Genomic DNA, 21,017 nt, shown 5'->3' with positions numbered 1-21,017 from the left:
CAGACACAACTCAGATTTGTAAGCATCAAAAGCATTTTTTAATCCTATTTCACCCAATTTGTTTAAAACACTGGAATAAATTCCACGAACAACGTGCACATGCCATCTATTATATTGTTTTCAATCTTAGACAATTTTATATCTTCAATCAAATTACAGGCAAATCAACATGAAGAGAGGAAATGTTCGTTTTCATCAATTCTTATGCTTTTTTTTCCATTACAAACAACAGCAACAAGAAGAAGAAAAAAACATGATATTCAAAATTCAGTTTATTACGTTTCTTTGATTTTGGTAAATAGTTCCTGGTATAATTTAACTTATATACAGTAAACTACAATTAAAATAATTACATTAATTAGTAAATTACATCAGAACAAGAGTACATTCTAGAATTTAAATATGTTTTCTCAGCTGTACATTTACGGATGATCTAATGTGGTGTCTATGAGGTCAGAATCTCTGTTCTGGCAGTCATGTGTCATTTAAACCGAAAAGTATATCGAACTGTTGTGAAAACAGGGATAGGAAAAGAAAAGAACACAGTAGATTACAACATATTTTCATATTTTGAATTGTTTGTTTGTCCCATTATCTAAACATTGTATCTGCATACAGTACAGTATATCAACTTGCTTTCCAGGTAGGGGAAATTAGAATGATGACCCAAGTCAATCTACTGTAAATTTCTTTCTTTCTTTCATTCATTCATTCATTCATTCATTCACCCATTCATTCATTCATCCATCCATCCATCCATCCATCCATCCATCCATCCATCCATCCATCCATCCATCCATCCATCCATCCATCCATCCATCCATCCATTCATCCATTCTTTCTTTCTTTCTTTCTTTCTCTCTTTCTCTCTTTCTTTCTTTCTTTCTGTATTTTGTCTCTACATGTCTCTCCCACTGTGTAGTTCCACAACTATTCCACTAGTCTTCATGCAACGCTCTATCAGAGTCTCTCTCTATTCACCATTGTTTTGTTTTTTTTGCTTGATAAATGCATTTACATCTAATGAAGTTGACCGCGTCTCATCTGAAATAGGCTACTTAATATGATCTATTGGTAAGGTTGTTATGAAGGTGTGCCTTTAATAAAAGCTGACTAACACCCATGGTGTGTGCTTCTTGGACAGGCGACTGGAATATTTACAGTGCCTGTTCCAGTGCACTACAGTATGTACAACTGAATCTGAGCCTATCTCTATGATTGTACTCAAGCAGATTGAAACAACGGCGTCTTCAACTGGCTGCCTGGATCTATCTACCACTGAATTCACTGGGTCAGTTTTCCTCTTCCATAGCTTCATCCTTAAGCCCAGACCTGCAATTCAGAAAGATAATTGTTTTTTTTGTTTTTTTAAATACATATTTAAAACCTTGGATTTGCAACCATTCAACCATTTTGAATCTGCAACAACGTGCAGTGGTGACAAATCACTCAATATTCATATCATGCTGTTCCACAATTTACCAGTAGCCACTAAATAAAAGTTCAATTAAAATAGTAAAATAGAAAATGGAGTTGGCAAATAGAGATTAAAAATATATTATTAAGTGACAAACTGAATCCCATACCCTCAGAGTGTGGTCCCAGGATCCTGAGCAGAAGGCTGTCCCATCGGGGGACACACGCAAAGTACTGACACGGTTCTCATGACCAAACAAGATGGACACTCTGGTCCCCTTCAGAACATCCCACACATTGATGGTGTAGTCATTGTAACCCGCGAAAAGTAGCCGGCCTGAGAAAAACAAGAACATGACCTCTTTCAACAATATGATTGCAACATTAACTACTGTTAATGAAAAAAAAAAAATCCCATTCAGTGAATGGGTTGTTAGGGTTGAATCACTGAAACTTCTATATGAAGAGGTCAAATGAGGATTTTTGTCTTACCACTGAGAGAGAAGTCAACACTGGAAGCCCCAAATATGATGCTCTCTTTGGAGTAAATCGCCACTTCTCTGTCTGCCCTCAGGTCATACAGACGACACTGGAATAAACTCAGTGGTTAATGTTTGATTTTTAAGAGAGCCAGGTGTAAGAATGCTCTTGTGCATTATCATCATACTAAATGATTGAAAATTGTTCGTAATTTTTTTTAACTAAACCTTGTTTGAGGTTAAATGGCAGCGACAGAGCGGTAAATAAAAGGTGATAACTTACCGTAGCGTCATCCGAGCCTGACGCAAACGCATCCCCGCTGGGATAGTACCTATTAGCCAAAACACACAAAGCCAGACAGTATAAATAACAATGCAAAACAGTTTAGAATATGAAGATATATATAATTTTTTTTATGACATCATAAACATCCTTCTCCTGGCATACAGTTCTAAATATCTACATTGATCTCTATACTTTTTAACATGTTTATCTTATGAAGTGACCTTACCTGACACTGTTGATGTCTGATTCATGTGTTTCAAAGGACTGGATGCACTGCCCTGAGCGCATATCCCATACGTTGGCCTTCTTATCACAGCCCTGCAGTAATACAGAAAGAGAAAAAAAGAAAGAGGTATAATACATGTGTCCGGTTTCCCGGACACATATTAAGCCTAATCCCAGACTCGACAGTGTCTTAAATGGAGATTTTCTATTGATCATGTGATTCAATCGTGGACTAAGATTAATCTGTGTCCGGGAAACCTCCACATTATGCACTGAGAAGGAGAGGGGTGAACTTGGAAAGGAAGGTCCTCACCCCTGATACGAAGGTGTTCCCTGTCTCAGAAGGGGCCAGGTCCAGACAGAGCACGTCCGCAGCGTGACCATGGAAGCTCTGCAACAGCTGCCCGCTTTCCACATCCCATAATGCACATGTTCCATCTCCGCTCGATGTCAGGATCTGCAACAGAAGAGTCAGACAAACTCCATCTCAGGATCCCAAAGGTAACACAGGGACTTAGACTGTACATCCTGGATATAAGCTCACTACACTACTGCAGGTGGGAGCCCAGAGTGAAGACAGCATTAAATTAGGCTGTTCAGAATGAGGAATTCTCTCTAGGCAGACTATAAATAGACTGAATGGGCTGAGGCTAAAGCATGTGACCAGCCACATCAAAAGGGGAACAGTTGACTGTTATGAGTTATTTAACAAGCATAGAAGTTCATCCCCAGAGTACAGAGTAAAAAACGGTGATTTCCCATCACTGTGCTCAGTAAATGAGATGAAATACAGTATGAAATACAGTATGGCTTTCATCATAGATTGTAGTTAATCATTCAGTGTTGCCACTGTGTACAGTATTGGTTTGTGCCATTCACAGCCCATTAAAGAATATTCCCGCAGAAAACAAAAGGTGACAATTTATGAGCATATTTGTCACACAGTACGAAGAAGTGATGTCCTCTCTCACCTGCATATCAGAGTTGGTGAAGCTACAAGCAGACAGGTAGTTTGTGTGCATGGCGACAGACTTCTTCTTTGCGGCCAGGTTCTCATTCTTGTCCAAGGACAGGGGGTACACTGAGCATTTGTTGTCCAGACCACTGAAACAGAACAAAACTAAGGTGTCTTTGTGCCATACAATATATTAGGGAGAGTGTGGTCATTTGACATGTCCAAGGATGTGTGTTGCTTTCTAAGTTCTTTGGGGGTGTGTAGGGTCTCGGACGGAGAGACTCACCCACAAGCTACTGCACAGCCAGAGGGGGCATAGGCACAGGCCATCACCCATGTGCAAGGCATGGTCACTGCATGCTCCTAGGAAATAACATAAAGCATGTTTTACAAAGTACACACACACACACACAACGTTGCATACTGTATTTGCACACTCATGCATACAATTACTGCAGGATTAATTACATAAAGAAAGAAGAACATTGATAAAACACTGGTCAAATATCTGCTTTCCTCTTTTGTAACAATCTTATCTATTAGCTTTGTTCTTGTCCTACAGTCAACAAATACATTCAATACCTTGTTAGTGGTGAAGGCATCCCATACAATTACTTTCCCATCCTAAAACAAAAGGTCAGAGGGAAAAAACGTATCAGACCATTGAAACAACAAGTAGATCTAGGATATTCTTTGATATTTTCTAACAAAATGTGTATCACTCCTCTAACAACCCCAGCTGATGGTGTTGGATCACTTATTTCAGTTCACTAAAACTAAATTCAGCACCAGGGACAGAGACAGTCGATGTCGTAAAGGGAGGGGTTAAAGGCACAGGCGCTTCTCCTTTGACACTTCAGAACCCCTCATCAGGTTTCAGAGTCTTAAATGAGGAACACTCACCTGTGACGAGCTCACGATCCTCCGTTTGTCTTTACACCAGTCCATGCAGAGAACTTTGTTGCCATGTCCCTTCAAAGTTCGTCTGGTTTTCATGACAAACTGGCCCAGTCCATCCACCTTCTCCGCCACTTGATGTACTGTAGTAGGGACCAATATCCAATGTTAGCCTTGTGGTGAAACCGTATGACTAGCGTGCTATTAGTATTTGCCCAGACATTAATATTTCACATTCGGTTTGTGGATTAGTGAGGTAAACGATTAGATTTTAAATTAATCCGTTTGATCTCTGCAAGGTCAAAAACATCAATTAATTCTGAATACGCAAGCGCAATCCATACAACATTTATTTATTATGAGTGTTCATAGAAATAACCATTATTGGTAGAAATTATAAACACATCCTAATATTCTTTAGTAATTGCACATATGCTAGAAATGGCAATAAATGCAATCTATTAGATGAAAACATCCGGAGTGATTAAGCAAGTAAATATATTGGCAAACATTAGGAAAATTATGCAATATCTGTAAATGCGCTGAAATACTGGCAAAAATCTGTAGGCTTATATTACACACAACACTAACATGGTCATCATTTATTTCTTTATTGAGGTCGAGTTTTAATTTTTGTTTATCCTATTCGAAAGCAGATTATGTTATGATCGCAGGGCCTTCTATGATTTTCAGCACTCACGTTCGACATCGTGCAGTTTTGCTCTCTCATCCTCGAGCTTTGTCTTCAATGTCTCCGATTCCGTTTTTAGGTGAGTGATAGTCTCATTTGGTTGTACCTCCTGTGTAGCCATTTCAGGGATTGTAGAAAATCTCATATATATTCCGGTTCTCAAAGCGACGGGCAGCAAAAAGGCTTTCACTAGGGCTCACAGCTGATGCAGCTGTCATGACGTCAGAGAAAAGATGCTCTTCCAGTTTCCAGGGATGGTCTCTCGGGTAGGCTTCGTAAGCCTCTGCGCTGTAGTCCATTGAGGCAACAAGTTCGAAACACCTGTAACAGCCCTCAAAAATGTCTCCGACTATAAATATTACACATTTCGCAATATTGATAACAATGATGATCACACAAAATAAACTTTAAAACTGTACAGTAGGCTTCGGAATCCATGAACTAGTCTCTATCTGCTCTGTGGTCCCTAACCACAGTAATGAGTGCTCTTACTTTAGCCTAACCCACTTCCTCCTTGATGTCTCTCTTAATGTTGCAGCCCGAGCCGTGTGATATTCATGGCCTGCATCCAGGGGAGGCCGGTGAAGGCTGATTGTAATGCGTGGAATGGAATTAGGAATGGTATCAAACACGTTTGTTTGATACAATTCCTGATCCCGTTACATGCATTATAATGAGCCTGTCCTCCGATTTCTACCTCCACTAGCCTCCCAGCTGGTTAACATTGAGTAAGAATTCTTCACACAAACAAAACAGGAGTATAATACTATTTGATATAAACTATTTATTAAAAATAACTAAGTTCAAGAAAAAAAAATCACATAAATATTAAATACAGTTTGTGAGGAAAAGCATCTATATGAGAAATGTTTTAATCTTGTCTAAACGATGACCTTGCATTTCAGTGGTCGTCAATTATGTTTGAACTCATAAAAGCATTTGGCCCTTGTTTTGAACGGTAGTCAGTTAACATTGACTGGCAACATTCACCACTTAATTACACAATCGTAAAATAAAAACATGTTATATTTAGTTACTTAAAACGCACCACATTGTTGCATTTCTCCTCTAAAGAAAAAAGAAAGAAAAAGAAAAACGACTAAAAATGGGACTTAGTGTCTATTGACCAAGACTGCAATAGCAGCTGCCTTTACACTGTATACAGTAACATTCAGCTTAATAATTCCAACTGGTTTCATTACCGTCTCACAGTGTTAATCAAGACACATTTCCAGCACTAATTTAAAAGGCTATTTTGAGCCATGATGAATGTGCTCTGATTGGCAGGTGAGAGGTGAAAGGTGAAAGGTGAATGGGGTTCAGTGGAAGCTGGTGGATGGAGAAATGTGGAGGACGGACTCATTGGAACGGATGGAACGGAATGAGGAATGGCATCAAACACATATCAAACACGTGTTTGGCTCCATTCCTCATTCCGTTCCATCCACCCTCCACATTTCTCCATCCACCAGCCTCCACTGGTGGCGTTAGATCCTGGTGAGGAAGCCCAGTCGGAGGCTGCTGGGCACCTGGAGCAGCTCCAGGGCCTGGGAGGATGGGCAGAAAGGGAAGGTAACCTGGAAGCGATACTGTGTGTCCAGCATGAGCTGTGAGGAGCCTTCATGGTCCTGTAGTAATGCCTGGCAAAAGACAGAAACCATTCATTAAAATGGGAAGGGTTCAGGGAAATATAGTACTCATATACACTCACTGGCCACTTTATTAGGTACACCTTGCTAGTACTGGGTTGGACCCCCTTTTGTAGCCCCTCTGCTTCAAGGTTCGACGTGTTGTGCGTTCAGAGATGGTCTTCTGCATACCTTGGTTGTAACGAGTGGTTATTTGAGTTAATGTTGCCTTTCTCTCATCTCGAACCAGTCTGGCCATTCTCCTCTGACCTCTGGCATCAGCAAGGCATTTTCGCCCAGAGAACTGCCGCTCACTGGATATTTTCTCTTTTTCTGACCATTCTCTATAAACCCTAGAGATGTTTGTCCGTGAAAATCCAAGTAGATCAGCAGTTTCTGAAATACTCAGGCTAGCCACGTGGCACCAACAACCATGCCACGTTCAAAGTCACTTAAATCACCTTTCTTCCACATTCTGATGCTCGGTTTGAACTTCAGCAGGTCGTCTTGACCATGTCTACATGCCTAAATGCATTGAATTGCTGCCATGTGATTGGCTGATTAGATATTTGCGTTACCGAGCAGTTGAACAGGTGTACCTAATAAAGTGGCCGGTGAGTGTATACAATACTGTAATAGTTTACTGTGAGGATTGACAGAAATGCTGTTCATGCAGATCTTTGAACTAGTCTCTATCTGCTCTGTGGTGCCTAACCACAGTAATGAGTGCTCTTACTTGAGCCTAACCCACTTGCTTCTTGATGTCTCTCGTTATTTTATTGCCCTGACTGTGTGACATGCATGGAGAGACTGGTGGAGGCTCCATTCCATTCCATTCCATGCATTATAATGAGCCCGTCCTCCGATTTCTACCTCCACCAGCCTCCTCTGGTACACGTATACTGTATATACAATTGAGAGAAGTGCTGTTCATTTCATTCAATAATCTCAACAATTCAATGTGTTTAAAAAGAAGGTCACGTGCACATGCTCTTTCTATGAGTGAGGTTAATGAGATGGGCAATATTGCAGCGCACAGGGCGCTTAGTGGCGTAGCACGCTAATGCGCTTACCACATAATCGCGAGGTTCCTGGTTCGATTCCGACCCTCGACCTATCCTGCATGTCATCCCTCCTCTCTCTCCCATCCTTCCTGTCAATGTCTACTGTCTCTATCCCAATAAAGTAGAAATGCCCTAAAAACATATTTAAAAAATATATATATATATATTGCAGCGCACGTTTCTCACTGGAGGCACAATGCCTTACCTGAACTTTGCGGACAAATGACGGCGTCACCCTTTTCTCAAAATCGTCAATGGGTGTGTAGGAGTTCAGAATCTTGACAATCTAGAGCAGGGGTAGATAATGATATGTAGTAAGTCAATCGTGGTGGTCCCCTCTGGCTCAGTTGGCAGAGCATGGCTAACAACAGTAAGTCGCTTTGGATAAAAGCATCAGCTAAATGGCATATATATATATACACAGTACCAGTCAAAAGTTTGGACACACCTTCTCATTCAATGGTTTGTCTTTATTTGTATTATTTTCTACATTGTAGATTCATACTGAAGACATCAAAACTATGAAGGAACACATATGGAATTATGTAGTGAACAAAAAAGTTCTTCAAAGTAGCCACCTTTTGCTTCGATGACAGCTTTGCACACAGCTTTGTTTGTGTCCAAACTTTTGACCGGTACTGTATATTAAATCAAAGTATGTATTTTTAAAGTGACACACTGTGGGGGGTACAGTACCTGAACCGCGTTGAGCTCGGAGCATGTCTCATTGATCTCCTTGGCGTCCTCGTCGGTGGTCTTGCTGACCTGAAGCAGCCAGGCGACCTGAGACAGGGGCTTCAGAGTGTCCTTGGCGCTGGAGCTCTGGAGGTCATTCTCCTTCAGCCATTCCTCCAGGTAACTGATGTTACACCTGCAACGCACAAACAGCCACGCGGTTTAGCTTTCTTTATCTCCACTCACTCACTCACTCACTCTCTCAGACACAGACACAGACACAGACACAGACACAGACACAGACACAGACACAGACACAGACACACACCCACACCCACACCCACACACACACACACACACACACACACACACACACCTGATCTGCATGCCCTTTCTGCAGGAGCACATGTCTTTGCGGAGCATGATGTTGTTGAGGGTGGCAGCGCCCACCAGGTAGAACTGCTGCTTGACAGCCTGTCTGACCAGCCCCTGGTCCATGCCATGCTGGCTCATGATAGAGTGGAACAGGCTGAGCTGCTGCAGGATGGAGGTGATGGTGTAGGCCTCTGAATCCTCATAGACGCTGTTGGACCGCTTGCGGAAGCCTGTCGGCTTCATGCTGGAGATACCCTGCAGGCTCTCATGCTCCAGCATACCTGGCACTGCGTATAAGGGAAATGCCTCACTCTAAGAAACTCACTCATGCCAATAATCTGACAAAACAAAAGATGGTTTGAATTCCTTTCTTGTAAACAAGTTCATCGTGGAACGGGTTTATCATGGAAATCTGATCCAGGTTAGTTTAACTGAGGTTACACCTCTTTCTGCTCATACAGTTCATATAAACATACCGATCATGGGTGTGAGAGTCTTCTCTATGACAGTGATGAACTGGTGATAAATGCGGATGACCAGGTCACTGACAATCTGCCTGTGTTCTGCCAAATCAAAATTCTGCAAACAGTTCTTATTCTGCCGAGGGGTGTTCTGTTTCATGAATTCCTTTGAGAGAAAGCAAAAATAAACAGTTACAGATTTTAAAATGTGCACACAGCACATAGTTATTGTTACTGTCATTACTGTATGTCTGCATGTGGTTCGGAGTATTGTCATATTAAATACAGCTAAACGACAAAATGTTCACTGATATAGTAAATAATGCTGTCCAACGTCTAAACCAGGAGAGGACGGGCTCATTGGTTCAAGAGTGTGGGGAAAAAGTACGGCCATCTGCCTCACGTAGTGCTGTCACCACGGTGCCTTCCTCACATGGGAGGCTGGTGGAGGTAGAAATCGGAGGACGGGCTCATTGTAATGTGCATGGAATGGAATGAGGAATGGCATCAAACACGTGTGCCTTCCTCATTCCACTCCATGCATTACAATGAGCCCGTCCTCCGATTTCTACCTCCACCAGCCTCCACTGGTCTAAACTCCGTGGTCAATTATCTGTTAAATGAATCCCTGAACTACTGAGGTGCCTACAGCTTCTGATGGTGAATTGGGGCAAAGAAAAGAAAAAAGCCATACCTCGTCCCCGCTGTACTGCTTCAGACAGTTGAGCAAGTGAGATGTGTTGGAGAGCCAGAAAGAGAGCATCTCAAAGTCTGTTTGGTGATCCTTTAAGACAGGAAAACAACACAGTCCAGACAGCATCAGCACATTGTTCCAAACAAGGTGAGTAACTCATTGTAATATATGCCATTTAGCTGACGCTTTTACCCAAAGCGTCTTACATTCCAGTGAACGCATACATTTTTCAGTATCTACGGTCCCAGCGGGAGCCAATAGCTTGCAGTCCTCAGTTTAATTGCAATTCGCAGTCATTTATGTGTTCATTTATGTACAAAGATGAGCGGTATGAATCCCAGAAAACAGACACAACTTACCATGACGACCTTTTTGACACTACTTATGACAGCGTTCATGAGTGACTTGAGCTTAGCGCCGTCGTTGAGGTAGTCGGCATGACGCACACACATGAAGAGGAGGTTGGCGGCCAGGCCAGGGATCATGTTCACCACCACCCCCCTGGGCTTTAGGTCTGAAAACACAACAGGAGATGGGCAGGATGTCTAGTGCTGCTGTCTGAGGGGTGACATGTAACATCAGAATTCAGAATTCAGAATTCAGGATTCAGAATTCAGAATTCTTTTATTTGGCCAAGTATATTTGCATATACAGGAAATTGACTTGGTGAGGTTGGTGCATGGGACATAAAAAAAACAATAGCAAATATTGATAAGAAAATAATCAAAATAGCAAAATATTAACAAAATAGCAATAACAAATGTACAAAATAGAACAATAAAACAATATGGCAAGTGTAAGTGTAATGTAACATCATTCATATAACACCTTTTCTTCTTTAATTTGAAAATATTACAGTAGGGCATATATTCAAGTGACCATGAAGGAAATTCCCTTGTTCAAATGGTGCAGAGTATCAACTTCAACAACAACAAAACTTGTTATTCGTGATATTCAAAGTACCAAGAATGATGTTTTGGATGAGCTTGGATTCATCTTCTTTGTTGTATTCCAACATGCCAAGGTATTCTTTGGGGATACTGGGTACTGGTGTGTATTTGGCTGTGGGAGAAACCAAATACAGGAAGGAGTGGAATAACAAAGGAGGTAATATCAAAGGTAATATCAAAAATGAAAGTGACAGAATGTTGTTGACTGTGCAGCTAATAGTCGTACCTTTCTCAGATGTTTGAAGGCTCTTGACTTGATTTTGTAGTTTCCTTATCAACCTATCCTTCATATCATGTTGCTCCTCAAAGTCCTGGAATAGGATTGAAGTAATTCTGAGTGAATCACAAGTGTCCACTTGCAAACACACACACACACACACACACACACACACACACACACATACACACGCACACACTGTACACACTGTACACACTGTACACACACACGCACACGCGCACGCGCACACGCACACGCACACGCACACACACACACACACACACACACACACACACTTGCCATGTTCTCTGCAGTTAGTCGTGATGCCTCTTGATTCAGTCTGGTCTTGGTCTCATACTCTATAAGGTGCTGTCTCTTCATCTGTTCATTCTCCTCCTCCAGTTCCTCCACTCTCCTCCCCAAATCCTCCTTCTCCCTCTGAGACCCCTCAGCCTGCTGCTCAAGGAGCCTGCACAACAACAACAACAACAACAACAACCACAACAACAACCACAACAACAACAGAGGTTAGGAGGATTGAATTAAATTAAATTCAACATGGATTGAATTAAAGGTTTGAGTGTTTTACCTGCGTTGGGAACCTTCCTCTTCAATGTTCTTTTGAAACCCACTTGAAACCTCCTCCATTTTTACTAAAGAATGGGAAACATGGTGAAGACATGTTGAAGGCATACTGTACTGTGTGTTGCCATTTCTTAACAAAGAGTGATAATGAGCCGTTTGTTATCATTTGTAATACTGTAGTAAGTTGGTAAAGTATCAAATTCCGGCACAAGAGAGCCTACACTGTATAGTACCTCTCATCTCACTTGTCTGCTCCTCCAAATGGACTTCCAGCTCCTGCTTTTGTCTGTGCATCTCTGACACTTGCTGCTTCAGCTCAGGGATAACCTGTGCATCAGAGCAGAGAGGACAGTAGATGTACAGAAAGTCAAACATGGTCAATGGTCTCAGGACGGATTGAAAAAGGAGGTTTCTTCCTACCATGTTTTCAGAGTTCAGCCGGGCCACCTCCTGACGAATACTGTCGTTGACGTTGCTTTTCTCCTGGAATAGCTTCTGCAGTTGGTGGTTCTCATTCTGCAGGTGCTCCATCTTAAACGTCAGGCCCTCCACCTGACTCTCATGGCCCTCCTTCCTCTCCCTCTGGTGGGTCTCCAGCACCCTGCCATCACAGCAACAATCAATCACCAGCCAACGCTGACAGGCATATAAAAAGGGATTATATGAGGAGGAGAAATGTGTCCAAACCTGGTGGCTTTCTGCAGCCCATCAAAAGCATTCAGCAGGTCCCCAACTTCATATGTCTGGTCTGGACCATCTGAGGTCAACCTTTTAACAAGTGAATAAGCTGTGTTAAAAGTCATTATTATAAAGCCTAATAAACATATGGTATTCTTTAAATGTGTGTGTGTGTGTGTGTGTGTGTGTGTGTGTGTGTGTGTGTTTGTGTGTGTGCGTGCATGTGCGAGTGAGTGTGTGTGTGTGTGTGTGTGTGTGTGTGTGGCTACCTTGAAATTGCATCCTCTTCAACTACGCCACCAAGCAGTTGTCTTGTAATCATACTCATCTTGGCTAGAGGGAAATTAAAGGTCACCACCCACCACTACAACAAAATGCTCTTTTACTAATACATACTAACACTAATACAATTGTAAAGTATGATGCATTTAACTGATCCAACTAGTAGGCTCGACCTATAACTCCAAAAAGAGGTGAACACAGTCTGTTAATAATTATGAAAATGAGCATAAATATATAAAATGTGGTGAAAGCACGTGAATGCATGCACCTCTGGCTTCTTCTGATTGCTCCTTCATCTTTCTGTCCAGGTCATTTCTCTGGGTCTGCACGTTATGGAGATCTTTTCGTAGCTCAGGGATCACTTTGACATGCTTAGTGAGCTGGATGGTCTGCTCCTGCAGGTCAGTGTTCACCTGGCCTGCCTCCTCCAGCTGCCTCTGGAGACGGACCCTGTCCTCTTTAAGTCTCCTGTTCTCCTCCTTCAGAGCCTCCACCTCCTTGTCATTGTCCTCTTTCTGGAGTTCTATGTTGTTCTCTGCAATTCTGACAGGGAGCATTATGTCAACAGTCTATGTATGGAACACTGCTGTACTGTATGTGCATTAACCGATTTGCTTTGGCGTACAGTTGGCGTAACACAGTGAATTCCAAACAGTACTTGTGAATATTGCAATTCTTACTTTTTTAGTCGTTCTTCTCTTTCTAGATCCCCTTGGAGATTTCTCTTGATTTGATCAAAGCTGTCTGGAAACGCAGAAGGTGTACAGGTATCATACATTGTCGGTTGATATTTCAAAGACAACAGAAAGACGTGTCAGTGCCAATTTCCCTCTTTTTCACCGTTCTTTTCTTTCATCGAATCTCCATGCTCCTTCTCCAAATTCTGCTTTTCCAGGATCAACTTGTCCTTTTCTTCCTGAAGCTGGGCTATTGTCTTAAAGAAAACAACAATGTCACGATTCTGACCAAGAGAGCTATGATGTTCTACACCTAAAAACAACACACGAGGGGACCAAATCACACAGACTAAGAAACATGAGTGCCATCAAAGTGCATAGGATACTCAAGCCCAACGACTGACCTGACTGGCATCCGCCTTGACCTTCCTCTCTCTCTCCTCAAGCAAAGCCCTCTCGTTGGCTGATTTGCCCAGCTGGGCCTCCAGGCTGTGTACCTTCTCCAGGCCTTGGGAGTGGGAGCCGGCCAGGTTTGTTAGCCTCTCGAGCAGCCCACAGTTCTCTTTGTTCTGGAAGGACACATGACCTCAGGCAACCCCCACGGCATACAGACGTGTCAACACTGGGGGGGTTAGTTAAGGATATCCTTACCTGCTCCTCCACCTTCTTCCGGAGCTGTTGAACCCTGTAGGAGAGCTGAACGTTCATTACCAGCCGGCGCATGGTCTGGAAGCGTCGCCGGACCAGCCAGGCGCGGGCGTACTTCTGCAGGACCAGGGCTTTCTGCACTTCCACCATCTGAGAAAAAAACACAAGATTACGCCCTGAACAAACAGCCACCACACCAACATGTAGATGTAGTCATTCACAGGCTGTCTTGGTTGGTGGTGAATCGACACCTTTGGTAGATACTACTGCCATATAACATCAGTCAAATTGCGGCACCTTTGGGGGCGCTTAGTGGCGTAGCGCACTAATGCGCTTACCACGTAATCGCAAGGTTCCTGGTTCGATTCCGACCCTCGACCTATCTTGCGTGTCATCCCTCCTCTCTCTCCCATCCTTACTGTCAGTCTCTACTGACTCTATCCCAATAAAGCAGAAATGCCCTAAAAACATATTTAAAATAATAATTGTGGCACCTTTTTGTAGCGTTTGCGGGCCATCCAGCCTCGTGTGAAGGCTTGGATGGTTACAGTGGCCATGTGGACCAGCTTGTAGATCTGGCGCATCTGGTAGCCTCTCCAGTGTCTCTGGATGACCAGGGAGGCCCAGCCCTGCTTCAGCGCAGCTGCAGTCACCGTTTTTCTGGATGGAAGTGGAGAAAAAAGACAATTCAAACAACCATTCTTATTGATAATTCATAGAATAGGTCCACCCAAATCCATCCATAGGAATGATATGATGCCTGAGGTGTCTTGAGGCCCTCTGTAGGTGGATGCTGCCAACAGCAAATGATAACTAAATTGTTGTAGTGGACGTTGATCCCACTCACCGGATTTGCTTCTTGCCCCGGATGTACTGTTGGAGGATGATGGCGGCCTCTCTCATGCGAAGGTACTTCCTCCTCTGGCTCCAGCCGCGGACGTGCTTCTGGATGGTCACGCAGGACCCTCGGAGCCGGTCCAGACGCAGCTTCTCCAGGTAGGCCACCTGGCCAGCGCGGAAGAAGATCTTGGTCCGACCAAACTTGTACTGGTTGGAGTCCTGGAGGTTAGATGAATCAAGATGAAAATACCAACCCATGCGTAAACAGTGACACAGATCTCCTTCATTTCTTCAGCTGCACTCACCTGAATCAACCTCTGCAGTACCGTCTTGCAGGTCTGTTTCTTGTCATCGAGGCTCACTTCTTGTTGGGCCATCAGAATACTGTATCGCCTGTAAAACTCAATGTATGTCCACCTGCAATGAAAAAGCAATGGGAAAAAAAAGTTAGGGAAATACAAATAAGTGAGGCTTGATCTTGTTGATTTTGTTGATGAAGTACAGAGGTCTGGTTGGTTGAAGGCTCACCGGGACGGGTAGCTCTGTGCACTGATATGAATGGTTTCAAGGACTCCACAGGCCCTGAGCTGCTGCACCACCCGCTTAGAGTCGTATCTGAAAAGGCACATGACACTTTCAACATACAGTCCTGTACGCCGACATCCAAGAAGGCATGTTAGATTCAAAACCCTTTTGAAAGTACAATGTCTGACACTGATTTGAATGCCAAGCACTGATTGGTTGACGTGTACCCACTCGAATGGGAGCTTCTCCTCGTTGGGCTTGATGCAGCGAACGTAGTGGGGGGTGGTGGCATTGAGGGTCTCCATCAACAGGTACAGAGAACTGCGAAACTACAGCAGAACACACGTCACACACATGCGGTCCTCTGTGGCTCAGTTGGTAGAGCATGGCGCTAACAACGCTTAGGTTGTGGGTTTGATTCCTGCTGGGACCATATATACTGAAATGTATGCACTCACTGCAATGTAAGTCGCTTTGGATAAAAGCGTCAGCAAAATGGCGTATATTATATATCACATGATAAAACCCCCCCCAAAAAAACACAATGTGTGCCAAATTATTTCCCATAATATATGGTTAATTTGGTAAGTCAATAAATAGTGTTTGGTCTAGTAGCGTAAACATCGGCACCTTATTTCCTACAGTGGTCCTGAGCTGCTTATTGGCTGGTTTCACGCCCGGCCTTGCTGGCCTCACTTTGATGCCTTTGGTGGATGAAACGCTTGGCTCCTCCTCTTGGAAAAAGTTGGCCAGGAGCGGAAACTGAGAAGAGCCCCAAACGGGTAAAATGTGTTAAAAGAGAAATGCATGGATTTCTATGCATTATTATTATTGTTATTATTATTATTATTATTGTTGTTGTTGTTGTTGTTGTTGTTATTATTATTATTATCATCATGTACTGTAGGTACATTAGTGAAACATGTTTGAGTTAAATGCTTAAGAAGAGGTGGGGTGATAATACCTTACTGGTTCTCATAGTGTCGACCAGCTCCTCATATAGTGTGTCCCTGTTCTTCTCAAGAAAGCCTCTGCATTGATATTCTACCTGAAAGAGCAAAGTCAAAAGTAAGCTCTGGCAGTAATAGTGGTGTTTGTGTGTGTGTGTGTGTGTGTGTGTGTGTGTGTGTGTGTGTGTGTGTGTGCGTGTGCGTGTGTGTGTGTGTGTAAATGATTGAAAACAACTATAATCATATGACACCATATAACATAGTTCAGGTAATGATTGGTCTCCAAAGAGTCTCTGAATGCACCTTGTCGGCAAAGTGTTGTATCACAAAAGCCTCATTTGACAACCTGGGCTTTTCAAACAGCGGGTTTACATCCAGGTAGTTGTACAGTTTCTGCAGCCAGTTCTGATCTGTGCCTTGTGGAAACTGTCGAGGACATAGACAAATGCAAGAAGCGTTTTAAGTCCCACATCTAAACTTTTTAAAATATTTCAGAGAAAAAACAGCCTGATAACAAAGAGTCACACAAAGGTCACAGGACAGTAATAAAAAAAAAAAACATTCCTAATGTTCTTCCCAACTATTCTTTGAGTAAGTTCCAAAGTTCCAAGTTCTTACCAGGCATTCTTCATCCAGCAGGTCCAGGATCCCCATCTTAGCTTCAATGAGATCAATGACAGGCTGGTTGTCATAGAAATCAATTAATGTCCATGGAATGTCCTCTTTCATGTACTCCTCCTGCTCCAGCTTGAACACATGCTGATAGGAAAAATGACAAAAGCACTTTATTGATTCCACATTTCAATGGAAGACAAGTAGTGCTTTGCCATAGTGGTAATAACAGATGTCGCATACCAAGTTGAACTGCTGCTGAAGTTTCTCATTAGCATAGTTGATGCAGAACTGTTCAAAACTGTTGATCTCAAATGTTTCAAAGCTGGAGAAAATGAAACGGTAAAAAATGGTCAAAATTGGGTTAAAAAAAGACAAACAGCAATAACATACACAGTACCACCATCTCTGGTAAATAAAACTGTCACCACCGTATCCAAGTTACCCATAGATATCCAGCACTCCTATGAAGGTATGCTGCATGCCTGGGACCTTCAGAGCAGCGTTGATCCTGTGGATGACACAGTCAAACAGGTGGGCGTAGATCTGCTTGGCCAGGGCGTCTCGGGCATTCACCGCCCTCTCCTTGGGTACCGGTTTCACCACAGTCTCTGCCACCATGACAATCCTGCGATTGCACAGCCAACGGCACACGCCGTCTGCACTCACACCCAGCAGCTCACAGAACGCAGCCAGGTGTGGGTCTCTGGACTGGAGGGGAGAGCAAGCGGGTTGGCGTTCAGTTGCCTGGTTACATTCTCCATACGCATATAGCAAAGAGATGCCGTTCCATATACGGTAGTTCTTGGGCAAAACTCACACTAACGGATGATTTGTCACCGTTACTTTTGATCTCTACATTTCCCAAATGCAGAATCCCCGCCAACACCTTGAACACGTCTGACTGGAAGTCCTTGTTCAGCCCTACATGAGAACACAGGACAAGGGGAATAAGACCGCACTATGCCAATAGGTGGCGAAAGAAGGACATGGGCCTGTATTCACAAAGCATGAGTGCTACTGATCTAGGATCAGTTTTGCCTTTTAGATCATAATAAATACGATTATATGGACAGGTGGGGACCTGATCCTAGATCAGCACTCTTACTCCTGAGACGCTTTGTGAATAGGGACCGTGGTCATTAAACTGACTGTCGATCTGAAGAGTGACGTGAGACTCACCCAACAGAGAGAAGGTCCTGCGCGTCTCTGCCATGTCCTCCCTGTCGTCGACCCCCTCGATACCTGTCTCCCCTCCCATGCAAGTGTACCTGAACTCATCTGCGCTCACTGCAGAAGCAGCAACAGAACAACGGAACAGAGAATAAACAGTTGTAGAAAAGAGGATAAAAAGCGCTACTTTGCTTCTATAAAAATAACAACAAAAGAGTGCTTATTTAAATAGACTGGGAGCAAAATGATGTCGTGGCTTGAGTGGAACGTTGTTTGAACACTACGAAGATCGTTGCTACGGAGATCAAGGCACTCCTTTTGTGAAAAATTGTAAAAGCTGTTAGAAGAAGATCAAGGCACTTCATTTGTCAACAAATGAAAAAGCCTTGAGAAAGGCCGGCTTTTAATTTGTTCACACGAGGAGTTCCTTGATCTTCGTTGCAAGCTCATTGTTTCACATTTCCTCTACTCAAACCACAACATTATTTTGCTATCAAAGAAAACCCAAATTGTTGTAATTAGCATGTATTATTTTATCTAATCTACAATTTGAGAACATACTTGATTTATTGACTTACTGTATAGAGGCTGTATCAAGGGTAGTTATGTCATACACAGTAGCTAAATACACTAGCAAAGCTATCAAATACACTCCTACTGTACAAATACTCACACAGTCTCAGGCTCTTGAACTCTGGTTGGTCAGCACAGGCACACATCTGGTAGAAGATGTGATAGTTTCTCTCCCTCTCTGACTGAGGAGAAAAGGGTTGAATTACTATGGATAATGTTATTTTAGATGATGATAATATGATGATAACTTTATTCATCCCCCAGGGGAAACTGAGATAGCCACCCCTGCACATTGACACGGGACAATAAATACAACAGATCATAAAAATGTAATATCCTATACTTTAAAGGTGTACGTAAACACCACACAGTATAAAAAGAGCAGTGATATGATGTAAGACCTGGAAAACCACTCTGGATTTCTCTAGAAGATATGTCCTCATATTCGCCCCAATGATCTGGTATCTCCTGTCAAAGCTGATCTCTGTGTATTTTCCAAATCGGCTGCTGTTGTCATTCCTGGTGGTCTTTGCATTTCCTATGGCCTAACAAACGGTCAAACACAATTATCAAACCCTGAGATGCGGCAGATTTCTCACTCACATACATTTATAATCGTTGGTACTGTGGGCCTTGTTGATTCCAAACATACCTCTGTTATTGGGTTGGATGCCAGAACTTTGTCCTCCACGCGTGTTTTGCTGCCAGATTTGCTAACCATAGCAAAGTACCTCATGGCATACCTGGCAGACACAGTCTTCCCTGCCCCAGACTCTCCACTGACAATTATAGACTGGTTCTTGTTGTTTCTAGGAAAGAAAAGGTATCTCGTTTCAACTATACAGCAGGCTACCGTACTTATGGCAGAAACCTTATACGGCATAGTGCACTGTTGAACATTCTTTTGTTGAACATTCTTACCTGGCCATTTGTTTGTAAGCCTCCTCTGCCACGGCAAATATGTGAGGGTCCATGTCCCCCATATTCTGGCCTGAGTAAGCATGGATGACTGCATCTCCGTAGATGTGCATCTGTTTGTACGGATTAACAGACACCAGAATAATGCCTGAAAGAGAGAGGAGGGAAAAATCTGAGCATGACATACAATACAGACAGAAGTATCTCGCACGCACGCACGCACGCACGCACGCACGCACGCACGCATGCAAAGTTCAAGTTTGGGCATCAAATAAGGTTTCCTACTGTACCACAGTAGGTGTAGATGATTTTGGACTCCACAAAGCGCACTTTGAGGTTGTGTAGGACTGCTGCCTCATGGAGGTAGCTGAGGGCGGTGAGGTCATTCTCTCCCACCAAGATGTCAGGATTGCGAAGGTGAGGTAGCTGTGGTGTCGCTGAGTCCAAGGGGTAGAGCAGCTCCTGCAAAGCAAAAAGTTGTTGGGATGCAGTGGGATGTTTGTGTTGGGTAATGTAAAACTCCAGAGGTATAGCACACTATGTGGCCTACTTTTGCCATTAACCATGTTGTTGTCATTTTTGACAGACAGCAATGAGTTGGTGAAATGCAAAATTCTCACTTAACATAGATTATAGTGGAAATGTATGCTCTCAGGCTGACACTGAACAGGAAAGGATTAGAGGGTATTTAATCCATGTGTAGAATACTTACAGTGCCATCTTCAAGCTGTAATTCAAGTGCATTATCTCCAGATTTAAAGTCCCTGAGAATCTCTGCTGATTTCCATACTTCCTGTGAATCTGGAATCCATACTCTGTTGTACTAAGGGAGCAGGTGACAATGAATTGCTGTTATTCCTACTTATTTCTAATGATGAATGGAGAATAACTAATTCCTACATACTGTATGATGCAACAAATAATAGTAATAGTTGTATTGTATAGCTGATAGATGACATAGGCTTATAGGTGATGTCCAACATATTAAGTCTTCTAAACTTCCAGAGGTTGAAGTTGAGACCGGAGAGGTGTGGACAGTTTTGCACCATATGGCACAGCAAAGCATATGTGCGTCTTACGAGACATTGTCGTCACATCATGTATGTACAGTACAGCAATACACCGGTTATTCCTTAAAGAAGTTCAACAGACATGATATTCTGTAACGTTTTCAGCAAGTGTGTGATGACAAATTGATGGAGACATTGCAGTGACATAAATTAGGACTTTCACACTTTCTTTTTCATGCTTACCTTCGTGTATAGTTCCGATAGCGCCATGGTCAAGCATAATTGTCCGTTTAGTAACCACGTAGCAAATGTATAAACGTACGCTTCCTCTTTGTTATGAATTTGAGTTTCCTGACAGTCGCATTACAGCGGTGAGAATATGCACAACCTGTCCAGCTCGTCGCTCACCTGTGCATTGGACTTTGACTTCCTCGCCCCGCCCAACAGTCTTGTGACAGCTGCTTGACATAATGGGTGTGTGCATTTGAACAAGGATTCAGAAAACAAAAGAAACAGGATGCATTGCTTCGCAA

At 42.9% G+C, this 21,017-nt stretch overlaps 2 protein-coding genes across 3 annotated transcripts; both read right to left on the bottom strand.

Annotated features, from left to right (window-relative positions):
- Positions 1-853: 853 nt before the first annotated feature.
- gnb5a (guanine nucleotide binding protein (G protein), beta 5a) lies at positions 854-5,441 on the bottom strand. Its single transcript, XM_083665866.1, has 11 exons — positions 4,959-5,441; positions 4,265-4,401; positions 3,944-3,985; positions 3,648-3,724; positions 3,378-3,510; positions 2,720-2,863; positions 2,408-2,499; positions 2,179-2,227; positions 1,909-2,005; positions 1,587-1,753; positions 854-1,332 (listed from the first exon to the last, which is right to left on the bottom strand). Exons 1-11 carry the CDS (start codon positions 5,092-5,094, stop codon positions 1,321-1,323), a joined length of 1,086 nt encoding a protein of 361 aa, XP_083521992.1. The 5' UTR covers positions 5,095-5,441; the 3' UTR covers positions 854-1,320.
- A 923-nt stretch (positions 5,442-6,364) lies between these two features.
- Positions 6,365-20,860, bottom strand: myo5c (myosin VC). Of its 2 annotated transcripts, XM_083667325.1 has the most exons (40): positions 20,728-20,860; positions 20,187-20,297; positions 19,765-19,936; positions 19,478-19,622; positions 19,209-19,365; positions 18,958-19,101; positions 18,657-18,738; positions 17,993-18,100; positions 17,631-17,734; positions 17,256-17,521; positions 17,054-17,135; positions 16,817-16,957; positions 16,502-16,624; positions 16,213-16,296; positions 15,879-16,010; positions 15,480-15,577; positions 15,252-15,338; positions 15,029-15,140; positions 14,731-14,942; positions 14,378-14,543; positions 13,887-14,033; positions 13,640-13,804; positions 13,399-13,492; positions 13,239-13,302; positions 12,827-13,101; positions 12,546-12,609; positions 12,286-12,366; positions 12,019-12,199; positions 11,832-11,925; positions 11,603-11,666; positions 11,314-11,482; positions 11,023-11,107; positions 10,810-10,908; positions 10,206-10,360; positions 9,847-9,936; positions 9,168-9,318; positions 8,693-8,978; positions 8,338-8,512; positions 7,847-7,927; positions 6,365-6,589 (listed from the first exon to the last, which is right to left on the bottom strand). In XM_083667325.1, exons 1-40 carry the CDS (start codon positions 20,752-20,754, stop codon positions 6,437-6,439), a joined length of 5,226 nt encoding a protein of 1,741 aa, XP_083523451.1. In that variant the 5' UTR covers positions 20,755-20,860; the 3' UTR covers positions 6,365-6,436. The 2 variants fall into 2 exon arrangements, with proteins under 2 accessions (XP_083523451.1, XP_083523452.1); XM_083667326.1 differs by lacking the exons at positions 6,365-6,589; positions 7,847-7,927; positions 8,338-8,512; ... (1 more) ...; positions 9,168-9,318; positions 9,847-9,936 and having other exon boundaries at positions 10,271-10,404.
- Between the last annotated feature and the right edge of the window lie 157 nt (positions 20,861-21,017).

The sequence above is a fragment of the Argentina silus genome, assembly GCF_951799395.1.
Source record: "Argentina silus genome assembly, chromosome: 3".
NCBI classification, from domain to species: Eukaryota; Metazoa; Chordata; class Actinopteri; order Argentiniformes; family Argentinidae; genus Argentina; species Argentina silus.
Note: the sequence above shows the minus strand (reverse complement) of the source record. Positions and strands in the feature narration are given on the sequence as shown.

What these genes read in the sequence shown, in the direction of transcription:
- gnb5a (XM_083665866.1), bottom strand. Translation starts at nt 5,094, where the DNA reads ATGAGATTTTCTACAATCCCTGAAATGGCTACACAGGAGGTACAACCA. An exon ending in ATGCCTTCACCACTAACAAG is followed by an intron (nt 3,725 to 3,943) that starts GTATTGAATGTA and finishes GTTATTTCCTAG; the next exon opens with GAGCATGCAGTGACCATGCC. An exon ending in TCACCAACTCTGATATGCAG is followed by an intron (nt 2,864 to 3,377) that starts GTGAGAGAGGAC and finishes CTTCTGTTGCAG; the next exon opens with ATCCTGACATCGAGCGGAGA.
- myo5c (XM_083667325.1), bottom strand. Translation starts at nt 20,754, where the DNA reads ATGGCGCTATCGGAACTATACACGAAG. An exon ending in TTCAGCAGCAGTTCAACTTG is followed by an intron (nt 16,958 to 17,053) that starts GTATGCGACATC and finishes TTTTCCTATCAG; the next exon opens with CATGTGTTCAAGCTGGAGCA. An exon ending in AGCAGTACAGCGGGGACGAG is followed by an intron (nt 9,319 to 9,846) that starts GTATGGCTTTTT and finishes TTTCTCTCAAAG; the next exon opens with GAATTCATGAAACAGAACAC.